Source organism: Chrysemys picta, chromosome 7 (assembly GCF_011386835.1).
Source record: "Chrysemys picta bellii isolate R12L10 chromosome 7, ASM1138683v2, whole genome shotgun sequence".
Taxonomy (NCBI): Eukaryota; Metazoa; Chordata; order Testudines; family Emydidae; genus Chrysemys; species Chrysemys picta.
Window position 1 is genome coordinate 106,652,440 of NC_088797.1, and position 18,308 is coordinate 106,670,747.

The 18,308-nt window shown below is 44.4% G+C and overlaps 1 protein-coding gene across 14 annotated transcripts in view; it reads left to right on the plus strand.

The window, feature by feature from the left end:
- The window catches only part of C7H10orf90 (chromosome 7 C10orf90 homolog), a 182,007-nt gene that overhangs the window by 136,758 nt on the left and 26,941 nt on the right, over positions 1 to 18,308 (plus strand). For all 14 annotated transcript variants that reach the window (XM_065552242.1, XM_065552243.1, XM_065552245.1 and 11 more), the window contains one exon: positions 16,719 to 17,012. In XM_065552242.1, coding sequence (XP_065408314.1) covers positions 16,719 to 17,012 — 294 coding nt within the window. The remainder of the gene's footprint in view (positions 1 to 16,718; positions 17,013 to 18,308) is intronic.

Below are 18,308 nucleotides of genomic sequence, written 5' to 3' on the forward strand. Positions count from 1 at the left end.
TGTGATATGAAATGTAAATTCAGTAAGACAGAGGGATACAGGAAATCTAATTCAGATGGTAGAAGCTGCAGAGAAGGCTCTCCCACCAAGAGTGGTGAGTAGGGTTGCCAATTCTGGGTGGACGTATTCCTGGAGGTTTCATCACATAACATAATCTTTAATTAGAGATTAATATTTAATTCCTGGAGACTCCAGGACAGTCCTGGAGGGTTGGCAACCATAGTCGTGAGGATAAGTGAAGCCAGGGAAAGAAACAGTGATAGATTAGTGAGGAGAGCAGAGAGGGAAGTGGAGATGGGCAAGTTCTGTTGTGATGAAGGGTGGAGCTAAACCATTTGAAACAAGAGAAGCAATTTTGAATAGGATTATGGAATGAATAGGGAGCCATTGGCGATGTTTGAAGATGAGGTGCTATGGTCGCCCTTATTAGTGTGGGCAAAAAGGTAGACATCAGAATTCTGTACATGCTGGAGTCTAGGGAGTTGAGACTGGTGAAGAGCACAGAGAAGGAAGCATCCATAATGGAGATGGGATGTGGTGAAGGAATTCTGCAGATGAAGTCTTCAGTAGAGTTAAGTCAAGTGAAGTGGCACATGCATAAGCAACTTTGCAGAATTGGGGATAGGCACCCATAAGGGTTGGGAGAGGAAAGTTCAGGATCAAGGATGACACCCATGTTACACACGGAGGTGGTAAATGGAAGGTGTGAATCAATGAAGGGGACAGAGGAGAGAGATGGTGTCATAGACCTAAGAGGAGTGCTTCTGACTGTCAGTCATTTAGCTGAAGGACTGTTGAGATGAAAGCACAAGTTTACTTGATCAAGGCAGCCTAAGAAAATGGACGAGTAAAGCTAAGAAAGGAGCTGATCTTATGGAATGCTAAATGTCTCCCAACACATTGTAAGCTTGCTTTCATTCTTGAGCTAAAGAGTTCCTTCAACTAATGTTGGAGCAAACAGAGTCCTATCAACTAGTATTTGAGCTTGAAGAGTTCCATCAGCTCTTGCATGGACAACATAGATATCTGATCATAAGTCTTCTTAGTTAAAGGGGAAGAGAACTGGTTTTCAATTATTTTATTTCAAGATGCCATAGTTAAGTATGTGTCTGTTATTTGTTTAAAAATATTTAATATTTGTACTTGGCTATAAAATAATGATTAAAATGTTATTTAAAACTTCACTGTATAACTAAAAACATCTTGTCATTTGCCTGAACTCCCATGTACCTGGTCTCATATACTATTAAAGGACAAACGCCTGTGACATGCGATGTTATGTGCACTCAACTTCCACATTCAGATATCATAGTGGTGAGTGTGGTAAAAATGCTGAGCTAGATTCCAGAGAAGCTGACCTATCTTTGGGGTACCTGAAATGCAAAAAAAGTTGGTTTAAAAAATAGTTATACATTGAAATCTCCTGGATATTTGGGGCATTCAGCCCATAAGGATAAAATTTCTTCATTTTTATTGAAATATGTATAGGTCACCTTTAAACTAAAAGGAGCTCATGGTTAGCAGGCTAACCTAATTTGTTACTAAGGCATAGGAGTGGAAAGTAGTAGTAGTATTGTATTTATTTTCAGTTATTGAATACATTGGAAAGGTTACAATGGGAAAAAAAGTGAGTTTCTGACGGTTTTTTTGATCATCTGCCCTTGAGGAAGTCACCACACAGAGGCCTAGAATTTAAGATTAGAAGAAAAAATGATTTGGTGTTTAAAATAGTACATAAGACCCATTAATTACAATATGGAATTTATTGTTCAGCAACTCAAGTAGCTGCAGCTGGTGCCAATTTGTTCTCAAGTATTAGTTTGAGTGTAGCGGTAGTGGCGGTGAAGACAGAGCAGAATGTGAAGTATGATGCAGAAGATTTCACTTTAGTGTACACTTGCTAAACATGTGGGGCCAGATCCTCAGCTGGGGTAAATCAGCATATATCTGTTGATTTCATTGGAGCTATGCTGATTTACCCCAGCTGAGGATCTGGCCCAAAATGTTCATAATGGGGCTTTATGGAAGTAGTAGCTGGTGCTGACTTGTTCAGAGCCGAGGATCACATGCCCAAAAGCATATTAAAAGGAGTACTTTGATGTTTTACTTCAGCTGGTATACATTTAAAAAGAGGGAGTTTGTCAGTTTTCTCTAGCGCTAAATGTTTTGTGTCATTGTGTATATTTCACATTAGATGGTTTTAGTTTAACAGTTTTAGGAAAATGTCCAAAGCCTATAATCTACTGAATAACCTTTGTAAGTACTAAGCACCCTCAATTTCCATTGACTCCAGGAGTCACTCAGCACTTGCAAGATGGAGGCTTAGCTGTATAACTTGTAGTCAGCAATGTCAAGAAATCCCTTATTCTTGGTTCCCTCTTCTCTCCCCTTATGCTTTTCAATATAGAATGTCCCCTAATCTCAGGGCAAACTTTTTACTTGTCCTAAATAACCAGAGCATTAAACCTTATAGTTTTGCTCCTTCATTTAAACTATGATTGTCAATTTCCCTGTCATCCCAGAATCTGGTGGAGTGAAGTGAGAGGATGAGGCTTATCATGTCTAAAAGAAAAATGAGGGAATAGCCCAAGTGTTTTGTTTTTTTTTAACAGAACTTGCATGCATTTAATTTGGTTAATTATTTATTTAGAGAAAATGTGGGAATCAAAGAACATCTTATCTTGCCCCACCCCCACTCCATGTTGCTATATAGCTCCCATTAGAGATCATGGGAGATAAACATCTAAATGAAGGGGAGAATATACCCCCAACTGCATAAACCAAAGCAGCCCCTAGACCTGCTTTCAATTACATAACTGGTACTTCAGCAGCAGGTCATTAGTGCCTTTGTGACTTTGGCTGTAATCACAACCATAATATTTTGACATGGAACTAATTGTTCTTGAACAATTTGTCCACTGTATAAGACTATAAAGAGCCCTTCACATTAGCCATGGAGTCCCTCTCATCCCACTCATTATAGGGCCTGATCCTGCAGTAACTTTTAAGTTGACTGGGAAGCACCTTGTACAGTCAAGCTTTTATCCTGCAACAAACATTAGACCCAGTCCTACACTCACTGGAGTGAATGACAAAGCTCTCATTGACATGCATGAATCAGGCTCCATTATTTTCTCTTGATGATGAAAGGAAAATCACATTCATTTGTGTCTGGAATTCCTTTCTGCCCCATTTATGCTATTCTAGGCATTAATCCAGTACAAAATCATATTCCAAGTTCCTGGAATTTTCCACTGAGCCTCTTTTAATTTTTCCATAAATGAAACTGATAGTGTTAATTGATCTTTTATTCAAAAGGAGAACAGCTTGTCTGGTAGGGACAAAAGTTAAAATATAGACTGTTCTCATTTTGGCAGGTGAAAATCTAGGGCCTGACAGTTTCCTGTCTTCCTACTTTTTCAGTCATTTGCACTTGTTCAAAGTGAGTGAAAAATACCATGGTTCTGATCTGCCTACACTTTGTACAGATTTAAAATACTATGCAAAGCTGTGGATGCTGCTAAGGTAACCTCAGGCATTCAGTGATACTTGCAGGACAAATAGTGGAGGACAAGATAGCATTTTTAGATAATTAGACAAATGGGCTATGTGGAGTCAGTGGACCCAATTCTCCTCTCACTTACACTTGTGTAAATCAATAGTAACTTCACTGAAGTCAATGGAGCTGTTACATGGGGTTCTCTCAACCCAAAGCTCTTGGCAACTTTACTCTTTGTGGGGTAGTGTCAGGAGATAAATCACTGGGGACACAGCCTGTCCATCTGGTTAAAGATTGGCACAAATCCAAAGTGCTTTTATCCAAAATTACTATTTTATTAGATCTCCAGCACATACAGATATGCAAAAGTGTTAGAGTGCCCCCAAGCAATAGTTACCCACAGTCTGGAAGGGTCTTGAGTGGTCAAATGACAAGGTTCAAGTGGCCAGCTATCCGTCTGTCACTGGGGATTCCAAGAGATGTCCAGAAGGTCAAAGCCAAATTCCTCAGACCTATCTACCCCTTTTATGTTAGTAACTGCTACAGTTACATCAACAACATGTCAATAAAAAAAGACAAAACAAAACAAAAATCAATTAAGCAAGCACTTTTAATCTGTTGGTCCTGCAACTGTATTTACACACAACAACAGTCCAAAGATATAGCTAGACTTCCTATTTTTTTTAAAAGAGACAGACTTCAGCAATTTCAAAAGAGAGCCTAACTAGGAAGGCAGCAGGGTCATGCTCACTTCTCATGATCACTCAAACCACTCCCCTCTGGCTTGCCTACTTATGCTAAGGCTGCTACAAAGGCCTACTAACTTACACGTGTTTGGCAATAAGCATAATAATCGATATTCCAGTACTGGCCGAGGCGTTTTGCTGGGCTGTCAAAATCTCCCTAACAGAGCCACACTATTGTAAATGAGATGAGAATCTGGCTCAGTCTGGCTATGGCAAATTACCAGAAATAGTGGAGTGAATAACGAGGTACTCTTAATATGCTTTGATCAGAATACCATGTGGCTAGTGTACGTCACTTTAAAATCCCAAGAGCCATTTCATTGTATTGAGTCACACTGAATTTTTTTTCTAAAAATTAGCACAAAAAATACCTTCTCAGCCACTACGATATAGTATAACAGCTTCTAGTGTGACCTCATTATGATGTGAATATGAATGTCTAATCTAGAGAGCATATTAAAATGTTATGGAAAAGCCTCACAAATGCATCAGCCAATTTTCATAATTTTCTTAATAATTATCAACAGAGACCCAGTCAGCCTAAGGATCAGCTACCTGGAAATGTTTGGTTTGTAAAAGATATTGCTTTGCTACAGCATGACCAAAAAGACACCACAAGAAAGGCCACAAAGATGGTTCGAGGTATGGTTCTAGGATTAATTATGATGGAAAGAAGAATAATTAACAGGGGCTTGATTGAGGTATTCAGAATTATGAAGGGGTTAATGAAAATTGAACAGTTCCTCCTTTTATCCTGCCCTAAACTACAAGAAAAAGGGGAAGGACTCAAAATTATAACCACAGTAAATATGGACTAAATAAAAGAAAACTCTGTTTTATGCAGTGTAGAATTAATCTGCAGAACTCATTGATGCAAGAGGTTGAATCAAATAATATTGGTGGATTACGTCATGGCCACTAAAATATTCTGTAGCTGTTCAACATAAGATACCTTATGGTCAAATCTAATGATCTCCTACAGGTACAGGTGTTAGGCAGAATTATTTTCCTTCATTCTGATGCAGTTGTTCCACATTGTGCTCTTATTCCATCAAATCTCTCAATTGAAGCAGCATTGGGCTAGATCAGTGCATCATGTCCTTCCTAAACTGCTGTGCTGTTATATAGTATCTGTATAATTACACTAGTGTTGAGTGTGATTCCTTTGTCTATCACAAAATAGTGCTGAGAGGCTTAATTAATTGATTAAGTGCTTTTGAGATCTTAAATTGGAAGACACTATGGAGTGCTTATTACTATGTGAAGCATTATTAGCCACTTGATTAGATACATTACGGGATTTTTTTCACCTTCCTATGAAACATCAGGTATTGGTTAAACCCCAAACCTGCAATGAGCTGTATGTAGGTGGAGCCCTCCATCTCTGCTGTGCACTGAAATCAATGGGCCTCCATCCACTCAGCTCAAGTTTCAGGGCTGGACCCTCAAAGGACAATGCCTACGTACACCTTCGGACTGCTGTTTCACAAATACAGCTTTTCACAATCACAGGTTAGTTTTCACAAAAACAAACCATTTTTGTCCTAGAAATGGAAAATATGTGATTCCTAGAGCACCACTGACATTTTTCCATTTTAACTACCAAAAAAGCAATGCAATAGATTCAGCTCCTAGAGCATTTTTTTGAAAAAACATTTATTTTCAGAGTAAGAAGGATCTTCTTATACAAATAAACAGTATGAATATAGATCCTTTTTCTTCTTTTCTCTGCCCCACCCCCACAAAGCAGTGTGATTATTTATAAGCTGATAGGTCAGGCAGACGTGCCACAAGCTTCACACAGAGTTCTACTAGTGCCCTTTTTATTATTGTTGCTATTATTTATTATTGGTATTATAGTAGTGTCTAGCGGGCCCGACCAAGAGCTGGGTCCCGTTGTACTAAGCATTATATGTACATGTAGTAAGAGGCAGTCCCTTGCCTGAAGAGTTAAACTGTAATTAAACAAGACAGATAAATGTGAGAGAGGAAACAAAGACACACAGGGCTGAAGTGACTTGGCCAAGGTGTCACAGCAGGTCAGAAAGCTGGGAATAGAACAAAGGTTTCCTGACTCTCTCTCCAGTGCTCTGCCCACTGGATCAAGATGCCTCTCAAGTGTTCCCCTTTATTTGTGACCTAAAATGCTCTTATTAAGCTTGTTTTAGGCCTTGAGCAAAACTGGCCAGTTGGGATGAATTTTGTGGTGGTTTGTGATGTGTATAAATGAAGAGTGAGATGGATGGGGGGTCACAAAATACATCTTTGCTTGAAAGTCAAATGAGGCTTTGTTGAATCTATAGTAGGTTTCCAGAGGTGAAAATTCTAAATTGCACACCCTGCTGCCCCAGAACCCATTCATTCATTTATATTGAAAAATTAACTTTGAAAGGCAGCTAATGAGATATTTTTGGCTTGAGTGCCAGGCAGTGGGACTCAAATGTCCTGCTAGTCTCTGCTAAACAACTTGGGCTTGATTTCTTCTTGACTGGGTAAAAAAAAGAGATGATATTGTTCCAAGTGCCACCCGCAGTAGATTGTACAGATCTTCACAATATGTTTGCCACTATTTTTTTACATGCTTTGAACAACAATGAAATAGTTAACAATATTGACATTTATAGTAACATAACGGGGCATCTGAATTAACACCCCATTAAGATCACTGGTGCAGTTCCCACCTTTCAGAGCTATTGTTTCAAGCTCTTTGTGTACTGCGATAGTTATACTAGGTTCATGTTTTGAAGGTTTTGTTTGCAATCATAAGAGCTTGAGACTTACCGTATGTTTTTGCTTTAAATGAAAACTTCAATTCTGGAGCAGAAGTTGCCAGCTTCGGGGGAAGAGGTTAAACAGCATATATGCGCATATGGCCCCAATTTGAGCTCTGTACAAAATGTAAACCATCCAGAATGTTTTGGGATTTTTAAAACACTGTGTTATTATATACAGTGGCTGCACTTAAAAGATTCCTTTCCAGCTTTAAAGACTGTGTGGGTTTGAGAAAGAGACTATGTCTACACTACAGACTTCTGCCAGCATAACTATGTTGGTCAGGGACATGAAGAAGTGTGATCCCTAATTGGAAGAAGTCCTTAGTGTAGATGCAGCTATGTGGACAAAGCTGTCTTTTTACCAGTCTAGCTTGCTTCATCTGGTGGGAGAGGCATTGGTGGTTTTACTATACTGGTACAAAGAGCAGCTTTGCCGGTATAACTGTGTCCACGCTAGGGTCAGGTCTGTACTATAAATGTACATGAATATAACTATGTTGCACAGGGGTGTGAAAAATCCACACCCCTGAGTGACACAGTGATACCGACCTAGCCCCTGGGGTAGACAGCACTATATTGACATGAGGACTTCTCCCGTTGACATACCCTGTTTCCCCGAAAATAAGACAGTGTCTTATATTAATTTTTGCTCCCAAAGATGCGCTAGGTCTTATTTTCAGGGGATGTCTTATTTTTCAATGAAGAAGAATACGGTACACATCGGTGGATGCCTTATTATCGGGGAGGTCTTATTATCGGGGGGATGCCTTATATTACAACGAGAGGCAAAACTGTAAGTACGCCTTATTTTCGGAGGATGTCTTATTTTCGGGGAAACAGGGTAGCTACTGCCTCTCACAAAGGTGGATTCGTCGGCGATTCCACAAGGTTGAGGATGATCTTTCACAGGTTTTATTTTTTATGGATCCTTTGGTGACTGAGGAGTCCAATCCTTGAACCACGGGCTCATTGGCAGATGTTGCAAGTGGTGTTGGAAGTCAGGGTTGGGCTGCGATGGTTGCGTGCCGGTTGTCTTTCCTTTCTTTTCTGGTGTTTTTCTGTGACAGGACAAGGCGATTTTCCTCAAAAGTGGACATTCCCTCTCTGACAAGTCTTCGCAGGTTACCCTATCCTGGGCTGCTGTCTCCCAGTGTGCGGTGTCGATGCCACATCTCTTGATGCTTATCGTGAGAATGTCTTTAAAGCATTTATTTTGGCCTCCCCATTTCCTTTCTCTTTTGGTGAGCTGGGCTTACAGCAGTTGTTTTGGTAAGCGTACATTAGGCATGCACACACAGTGCCCGTTCCACCTCAGCTGGTGCTGGATAATCAGGGCCTCTACAATGAATAGGTCGGCCTCTGTGAGGACACTGACATTAGTGCGACAATCCTCCCACTTTATGTTGAGGAGCTTCCGAAGAAAGTTGCTGGTGCTGGTGTTCCAGGTTTTTCAGGTGTTTTCTATAGGTCACCCAAGTCACACAGCCGTAGAGGAGAGCTGGGATTACCTCCGCTTTATAAACTAAAAGTCTAGTGTGTGTTCTGATGGTTGTGATTGTTGAACACCCGGTGAGACAGTCTGCCAAAGCCAAAGCTGCCACAGCGGATTCTGTGCTGAATCTTGACGTCTGTGTCTGTCCTCTGTGAGAGATGGCTGCTAAGATAGGCAAAATATTCTACATTTTCCAGCTCTTTTTTGTTGATGTAGATCTTCCTTTCTGGGTCTGATGATTGACCGGGGACTGGCTGGTGGAGAATTTTTTGTTTTGCTGTTGTTCACAGTTAACCCTAGGCTTTTGTAAGCTTCAGAGAAGCAATTAAGGGCTGTTTGTAGATCCTCCTTTGAGTGTGCAACTACAGCACAATCATCTGCGTACTGGAGTTCGGTTATTGTTGCCGATATTACTGTAGTTCTGGCATGGAGACGAGAAAGGTTGAAGAGGTTGCTGTCAGTCCAATATTGGACTGTGCCCTGTGGTAGACGGTCTTGGGTTAATGTTTTCATAACTGCTAAGAAAATGAAGAAAAGTGTGGGTGCCAGTACAGAACCTTGTTTTACTCAAATTTGGATGACAAAGGGCTCAGAGGTGGAGCCACTGCACAGGATGGAGGCAGTCATCTGGATGTGGAGGAGTCTTACAATGGTGATAAATTTGCTTGGGCAGCCAAACTTTAACATGATTTTCCACAGAGCCTCACAGTGGTGCCTTGTGATGGTCTGAAGCTACACGGAGACTCTGGAAGTACTTTCTTTGCAAGAGGGAGCTGGCGATTCAGTAAGATTCTAGCAGGAATCTTCCCAGTGATGGAGAAAGAGGATTAACTACGCTGACAGGAGAAGCTTTCCCGTTAGTATAGTAGCGCCTTCACTGAAGTGCTACAGCAGCCCAGCTTCAGCGTTTTAAGTATAGATCTGCCCTAGGAGAGATTTGCCTTTATAGTATATCGGTACTCCTATACTAGTAAAGAGCTCATAGTGTAGATGCAGCGTGAGATTCCCTCTACTTAAAATGGGACAAACTATTGGAACCAGTAATATTTCTCAAAACATAAGTTTTTAATTGCTACTCCTGTGGTTCTATCAGAGCCTGAGTTGCTGAGCACCATCAGTTCCCACTACCTTGCAGGAGATGTTCAGCACCTCGCTAGATTGGGCCATTATATAAAATGGCCGGTGGCCTAGAAAAAAGATCAGTGGTGTGATCGTTTGACTTCAGTGATGACACATAGAGAAACAACGTATCCATCTCTTTCTCTGATCTTATCCTATCAAGTTTGTTTGCTGGTCATTGATAATTCATGGTTCCATACAGCTGTTAAAATGATCTTTGATCAATTTCAGAGAGTTATTTTGTCATGAGTTGTAAAAATCCCTGATGAAATAATAGGAAGCAGCCTAAAAGCCTCATTATAATACAGTAAAGCAAGGAGGAATATTTAGAGACAATGGCAAAAGAAGTATATTTTTGCTTAGACTGGACAATATTTTTGGGATGATACAGTTTAATCTATTCTAGTGCAGGACAAGGTCACTTTCTTTTAGTTACAAGCAAATACTCAGCAAATAAAATTAAAAATATAAAAGCACACGACAGTGAAAAATATGTGCATTTTAGTGTCATCAGGAAACTAGTCACATTTGAAAACCTACCATCAATTTTACAGAACAGTTCTAACCTTTTCCCTGTTTTTGTTACAAGGCTGGGTTTTGGTACTTTCATCAAGTGCTTATTTGAAAAATGATCTGTAGTCTGCTTTTTGCATCAGGATGCAGAAATAACTTTTGTTGCAGTTTAATTAATTTCTCTTGCTTTTTCTTTTTTAGTTCAACTATTTACAGCTAGGATAAATATTTTTAGCAAATTTTATTAATGGCAGTCATTCTGCTTTCTCTTTCTGTGGGCTTTGTTCTCATGTGTTTCCCAAAGCATTACACTTTCATGTCTTTGTTCATTGGTTTTAAAGTCTTTCTTCAGCTGGGATAATAGAAAAAACATCTCTGTCTACTCAGCCAGTGGCAATTCTAGCTGTTCTCAGAGGGGTATATATATCTCCAGTTTGTTGCTTGGGGAGTTAGATATACAACTCCAGATAGACTTAATGAGAGTTACATGCTTAATTCCCCACACGGTACATGGAAAAAGTACCCAGAATGTGAAGAATGAGACTGTGATCTCAGCTTTAAGCATCTTTGCCTTTTTCTTTTTTTAATGCATTATTTCATCTGCATACATTAGCTAAAATAATTGACAGCTGGTTTGCGGGTTTTTTCATCTTCCAAGTCTGTGTCTGCTTTTTTTTCTAGGGAAGGGCTGGGTTTGGCTGCATCTTTTGAACTGAAAGACTAGCTAATTCACAAGGTGGGGAGAGGGATTTGCCAGATCGGCTCTGTTCTTAACCTGATTGCTTTATGTGTTAACCAAGAACAAGGTGCATTAAGGTCCATTGACCTTAATTACAAGAATGCCCACTGTGAGTTATCATATTCAGATATTTACACTTGTACAAGTACTGAGAAAAAAACTGGGTGCGAGGGGATATGGATTTACAGGGGCTATTGGGGGGTTCTGGGTGCAATAGTAATGGGACTCTGCAGGGGGCAGGGCCGGCTCTGGCTTTTTGGCCGCCCTAGGCAAAAAAGCCACCCGCCACCTTCCCCCTCCCCCCCACCAGCGCGGCAGGCGGGCCCGCAATCCCCGGAGCACTGGAGGGAGGGCGGGGAGCCCACCGCGGCTCCGCTCTCCCCGGCGGCCAGAGCGCCGGGAGGAGGGCGGAGAGCCCGGCCGGGGCTCTCCGCTCTCCCCGGCGGCCAGAGCGCCGGGGGGAGGGCGGAGAGCCCCCGGCGACCAGAGTGCCGGGAGCAGGGCGGAGAGCCCGACCGGGGCTCTCTGCTCTCCCCGGCGGCCAGAGCACTGGGGGGAGGGCGGAGAGCCCCCGGCGGCCAGAGTGCTGGGAGCAGCGCGGAGAGCCCGGCTGGGGCTCTCCGCTCTCCCCAGCGGCAAGCCCCCGGCAGCCAGAGCGCCGGGAGGAGGGCGGCGAGCCCAGTCGCGGCCCCGCTCTCGGGCCGGAGCGCCCCGCCGCGCCACCCCCCTCCAGGCGCCGCCCCAAGCACATGCTTGGTGGGCTGGTGCCTGGAGCCGGCCCTGGCAGGGGGGTCCAGGTGAAGGTGGTTGGGGCTCAGTGGTGGGGTCTGGGTATGAGGGAGATAGAGCTCGGCAGGGGAGTCTGTATGCGGGGTTCAATAGGGGGTCCAGATGCTGGGGGAGTGGGGTTCAGTGGGGCAGGGATCCAGATGCAGCTGGTTGGGGCTCGGTGGGGTGGGGATCTGGGTGCAGGTGGCTCATTGGGGTGGTCCAGGTGCAGGGGGAGTTGGGCTCATCGGGGGGTTCCAAGTGTTGGGGGGTGAGGCTCAGCAGAAGGGTCTGGATATGAGGGGGTCTGGATGCATGGGGGTTGGGCAAATGGGGATGCAGCTCCCTGTACAGGGATCGCTCCCCCTGCAGCTGAGGAGCAATGGGTTCAGGAAGCGGGGGGAGGGGGAGTTTGCAGAGCTTCCTGCAGCTGAGGGAGAAATCTGTGGGTGGGCCTGACCCGGATGCCGTGCAGGCGAAGAGGAAGTACTGTCCTCCCCAGCCCAGCCAGGACTAGCAGCTGGGTCTTCCCTCGTCCTGCCTCCTGCTCCACAATGATTTACCTCTCTGCTGGCTGCCCTGGGCACCCGAAACATACTGCTGAGGGGGGTCACATGACTGCTCTTGTGGCTTCCCTTTGCTTCCCCTTCAGAAAGTCATTTTTCTGTGGGGAAGCAAAGAAATCTGCGCGGGGGGGGGGGAGGGAGGACATAAATTCTGTGCATGCTCAGTGGTGCAGAATTCCCTCAGGAGTACTTTGTGTAGAGACTGCCTCTGCCGCTTTATGCTGCCTGCAGCTTCCCCATTACTATCCTTTCCTCCTCTGCTCCTGCACTTCCTTTCCCTCCGTCCATCATTCCGAGTCTGTTCAAGGTGGTCTTTTCTGTTTCTCCCCAGAGATGATCTCTGCTGCCCTTCACCACTCCGTGACCCTACCAGTCTTTCCCTGTATCCAAAATTTTTCCTGGTGGGGGGATAGGATTACTCCCTGCAAATATTTGAAGGATGTAAACACTACGGCGGAAGATAAATTTTTCAGGAAGGATGGTCTAGATGGTTAGGGGCTTACTCTGGAATTTGGGATATGTTAGGGTTACCATACGTCCGGATTTTCCCGGACATGTCCGGCTTTTTGGGCTCCAAATCCCCGTCCGGGGGGAAAGCCCAAAAAGCCGGACATGTCCGGGAAAATCGGGACATGCCGGCCGGCGGTGCGGGTGCTCGGGGATCGGGCCGGGGGCTCGGGCCGGGCCCGCGGTGCGGTGCCTGGTCGGGGGCTCCGGGGCCGGGCGCTCGGGAGCTCCAGCGGGGCCGGGTTGGGTCGGCCGGGCCGGGGCCTCCGGCGGGGCCGGGTCGGGTCGGGTCGGCCGGGCCGGGACCTCCGGCGGGGCCGGGTCGGGTCGGGTCGGCCGGGCCGGGGCCTCCGGCGGGGCCGGGTCGGGTCGGCCGGGCCGGGGCCTCCGGCTGGGTCGGGTCGGGTCGGCCGGGCCGGGGCCTCCGGCGGGGCCGGGTCGGGTCGGGTCGGCCGGGCCGGGGCCTCCGGCGGGGCCGGGTCGGGTCGGGTCGGCCGGGCTGGGGCCTCCGGCGGGGCCGGGTCGGGTCGGGTCGGCCGGGCCGGGGCCTCCGGCCGGGTCGGGTCGGGTCGGCCGGGCCGGGGCCTCCGGCGGGGCTGGTCGGGTCGGGTCGGCCGGGCCGGAGCCTCCGGCGGGGCCGGGTCCGGTCAGGTCGGGTCGGCCGGGCCGGGGCCTCCGGTGGGGCCGAGGCCGGTCGGGTCGGCAGGGCCGGGGGCTCCGGCGGGGGGATCGGGGGCCGGGCCGGCGGTGCCAGGCCGGGCCGGGGGTGGTGGGCCGGGGCCGGCACCCCAGGGCCGGGGACAGCCTGGACCGCGCCTCCTCCCCCCACACTCCCCCTTACCTGCTTCAGGCTTCCCGCAACTCAAATGTTCGCGGGAAGCAGGGGAGGGGGCGGAGACTTTGGGGAGGGGGCGGAGTTGGGGCGGGGCTGGGGGCGGGGCCGGGCCCCCGTGGAGTGTCCTCCTTTGGGAGGCACAAAATATGGTAACCCTAGGATATGTGGGTTCAGTTCCCTGCTCTAAATCAGACTTTGTGCAAATCACTTAATCTCTCTGTGCCTCAGTTCCCAATCTAAAAACAACAACAACAACAGGGATAATAGTTCTTGTCTACCTCACAGAGGTGTTGTGAGGAAAAATACATTAAAGACTGAGGTGCTCAGATATTAAGATAAATGGGGAGATGGGAGAGACATATTTAGGAGTAATGGGATGAAATTAAAAGGACAATACAAGTTGAATATCATTGCAAGGGAATGGACTAGATGATCTACAAGATCTTCTCTGTCCTTTTACTTCTTTGATTCTCCTGCAGAAATAAGATGACACGTAAGAAAATATGGACCAATCAGGTCATTATATAAATGTACAGCATGTCTACTTTTATGTGGAAAAATAGGTTTCTTATTTAATCACTTGTGTACAGATTAAACATGGCAAAGTGGTTTGGAAACATAAGACTACCACCTCACCCCAAACTTTCACTTATCCATAATCTGTTAGAGATGGGGGAGAGCCCAACATATCCCTGATCAGTCATCTCTTACCTCTTGGCAGATTTTATTCAGGGATGGAGTGTAGGGGGAAAATTGTCAAGTATCAGGGGGTAGCCGTGTTAGTCTGTATCTACAAAAACAACAAGTTTCTCTGGTTCTCCACTTGTGAAGTAACTCCCTGCTCTCCATGTGTCAGTATATAATGCCTGCATCTGTAACTTTCACTCTATGCATCCGAAGAAGTGAGGTTTTTACTCACGAAAGCTTATGCCCAAATAAATCTGTTAGGCCTTGGCTACACTTACCCGGTAGTTCGACGGCTGGAAATCGAACTTCTGGGTTCGACTTATCGCGTCTAGTCTGGACGTGATAAGTCGAACCCGGAAGTGCTCGCCGTCGACTGCGGTACTCCAGCTCGCCGAGAGGAGTACCGCGGAGTCGACGGGGGAGCCTGCCTGCCGAGTGTGGACCAAGGTAAGTTCGAACTAATTCGAACTAAGGTACTTCGAACTTCAGCTACGTTATTCACGTAGCTGAAGTTGCGTACCTTAGTTCGAATTAGGGGGGTAGTGTAGACCAAGCCTTAGTCTTTAAGGTGCCACCAGACTCCTTGTTGTTTTTTTAGGGGGAAAATTAACCCTCTGTCATTTGTGTCTCCTCTTCAGGGAACAACTAGGTCACCTATTTACTCCTCTGGCTTCTGGTGTCTTCGGTGGGAACTGACCAGGCAGCCAATCCCTTGGTGTGGTGCCATGTGATGCAGCTAGTCTTACATCCCCCTATCCCAAGAAAGCAGGGAAAGGTCTTCTTAGAGAGAGTTGGGATTTATTGGAAAAGGGGTAGTACTGGGGCTGGAAAGACAGAGGATCACGTGGCCAGTATTTCTAAATGTGATTTCCACGACACATCAGTAGCTTGTTAAATGTACTTCTATATGTTGCAGACAGAAGACAATAAAATTCCTGTCTCTTATTTTTGGCCTGAGTCAGGTTTTTCTCTCCCATTCCTGCCCCCACACTACCTAAGTCTCCAGTCTGCCTGCCCTCTCAGATTTGTTCTCCAAATATTAGATGAATCCAGGTCATTTTTATCCCCCTCAAGTCCTCAGGTCCCGGTCCAACTTCCTGTTACGGATCACCAGCAGGCAATATATGCACATCACTAACAATATAAGGCCAGAACCATGCTGATGGGTGCACGGCCATGCAATTGCACACCTCACAGGAATATAGGGACCAGTTCATGGGGACTTAAAATAAATCTCACCTAACTGATCCCCTTTATCTCTCTCTCTCTGATCTTGATGCCCTTTTTCCATGCTGCTCCTAATGCTTGGAATTCCTCTGTCTCCTCATTCAAATTCCTCCTCAGAGCACTCTTCGTGTTTGAGATTTAAGCTGTCGTTCTTTAAAGTGTGTGTTTCTATACACATATATTGTTTGTCTGCTTAGACTATAAGACCCTTGTGTCAGGGACCATTACGACCCTGAAATTTTGGATAAGGCAGAGCACATTGTCCTAGTCAATAAATAATAATGCTGGACTGACTCGTGCTTCTCCGGCTGCTGCAACAGGGTTCTGCTACTGCAATGGCTGTGCTTCTGGCAGCAGCAGTTTTAGGTTGGAGAGAATCAAAAGGGAAAATGCACTGTATGCAAGTTACGCTCTCTGCTACTGGGGCCTGCTGCAGCTTTGTGTGGTGATGGAACGTGGCAATATTCCTTTAATTCTGGGACTTCCAAGGTAATAGTCCAGCTATATAGGGCAGTACTGAAGCAATTAAAGTTCTGGTCCTCAAACCCTAACTACTTAGGCTATGCCAGTCATCATGGATCCGCATCTTATCACCACCACCATTGCTGCTGTGGTTCTTACTATGACTATGCATTCAACCATCTCTCTTGACCAGTTCTGCCCAGCCCAAAAATGCATTAGCGGTGAGAGAAAGAAGCAGGAGAAAGTCAAATAGCAGCTGTGTGTCTGGAATAGCCTTACACTGACCCCTTCCAAAATATCTCAATAGAACATATGTGTGATTTAGATCAACAGTCTATCTGTTATGGAGAATGTTTGTAATTTTTTTTAAAGACACACAGATAACATTGCATTCCAAACAATCTGCATCCCAGTGGCAGTAATGCATTGGTATTTGTATCAGATCTGAAGTTTCTAATTTATAATTGCAGGCAGTTGTATTAGGAATAAGGATAACAGGCTGAAAAGCAATTTATGGAATAGGGAACTGAGGAAGCTAATGATCTCACACATTGCTTTCTTATGGCCGTGGTACATCATCCCTGTTTCAAAGTTATATAGTGATATTAATTAATTTATATTGCTAATTAATGAATTATTAATTTAATGAAAACATTACATGTGAAGTAGCAAACTGTATTAAAAAGAACCTTGCAAAAATATTGCTTTCAGTAGCCGTCAGTGTGAAATGGGCTCTTTTTGCCTGGTGTGTCTTCCATTTGCTTTTACTTTATTTTTTTTATAGGAATGCAAACTTTTTCTGGAAGCCATAGGAGGCAGTACACTAAAGACAAGTACAATGCAACTGCTCCTGCTTCCCTTATGGAACGAGCTCCCAAAAATGAATTCAGGGCTGATGCTGGTGGCTCTTTGAAAGACAGAGATCCATCCAAAGGCACTTCAAAGTCCAAAGAGATTCAAGCACAAAGCTTTCTAAAACCAAAAATCTCTGTCTCTGATTGTGTATGTGATATAAAGGCCTTATCAAAAACTGCACTGGAAGAAAATGATGTCCACAGGAAAAATCAGTTCCCAAAAGGTAAGCTGTAAATCTTGTCTTGGATCTTAGGAATGCAATTTCAGTGTTAAAATGAGGTCAGACTTAAAGGTATAAGTGAAATAATGCAAAGCCTATTCATAGTTGTCTAGTTTTCAATACTGTATAAGAGTTATTTGGTGACAGGTCACTTCACATAATTGATTTGTATAAACACTATACATTGCCAAGGTCTACGGAGACCAAAAAGGAAAAGAAAAAGCCAGTGCCTTTATAAATAGATTACACACACAAAAAAAACTACCTTAAAAATGTTAAGATTGTAGAGTCAAGCACTGAGAAGGAAATGCCAGAATTCAGATTGCCCTTGCAATCTTGATTTGGCCCTCTTGTTTTAATTACATGATCACATACTGTTTTTTCCCCAGGACCTTTGCCTCATTCAGCATGCAATCTCAGCACGGAAACTGCATCAAAAATTTCAGCCCATGTAGCTGAAGTCTGACAAAAGGTATAAGCAACTGAAAACAGAGTTTTATAATGGGAAGTGTTGAGCACCTTAACTATATGCAGCACTACCTGCCCCGCCTAAAATACTGCCATCTTACATAATATATCTATGTATTTTCTGTTTTTCAAAATGTAAACACATCCTTTTCATGTCATTACATTAAAACACATTATTCTTAGGCTTCAGTTTCCGCACAAAGAACAGGAGTACTTGTGGCACCTTAGAGACTAACAAACTCCTGTTCTTTTTGCGGATACAGACTAACACGGCTGCTACTCTGAGTTTCCGCACAAAGGTTTTACCTCCATAAACATTCATATGTCTATAACTGAGATGACCCCAAGGGGCCAAAATCACCCTGGGAGAGACACCAGAGTTGAATTTGGTTCTGATATCTATTGGTTTCTAAGAAATTACTCCAGGGATGATTTGGCCCAAGGCACTATGAACAAATATACTGGTTTTGCTATGATAGTAGCAATTCAGCCTATTTTTTCTTATAATTTATGACTGAATAAAACTATAGTGTATAACACCTGTTTAACTGACAGAGGACACGATTTTCAAATATCAGTACCTAAAGTTAAATCCATTTTAATCCACCGACTAAAAGTGACCTGTTTTTGCAGATGTGCTGAACATTCACAAATCCCATTGAAGCAATAGGCAATTAGCATCTTTGAAAATAAGACCACTTTATTTAGGGGCATAACTTCAGGTACATCAGTTTCAAAATTTTGCCCAAAAGAAATAAAGCAAACAACTAATATGAGAGGGGAAATGCATCTGAATTTTTTTAAGACATCTGTGTCTAATAACTTAGATAA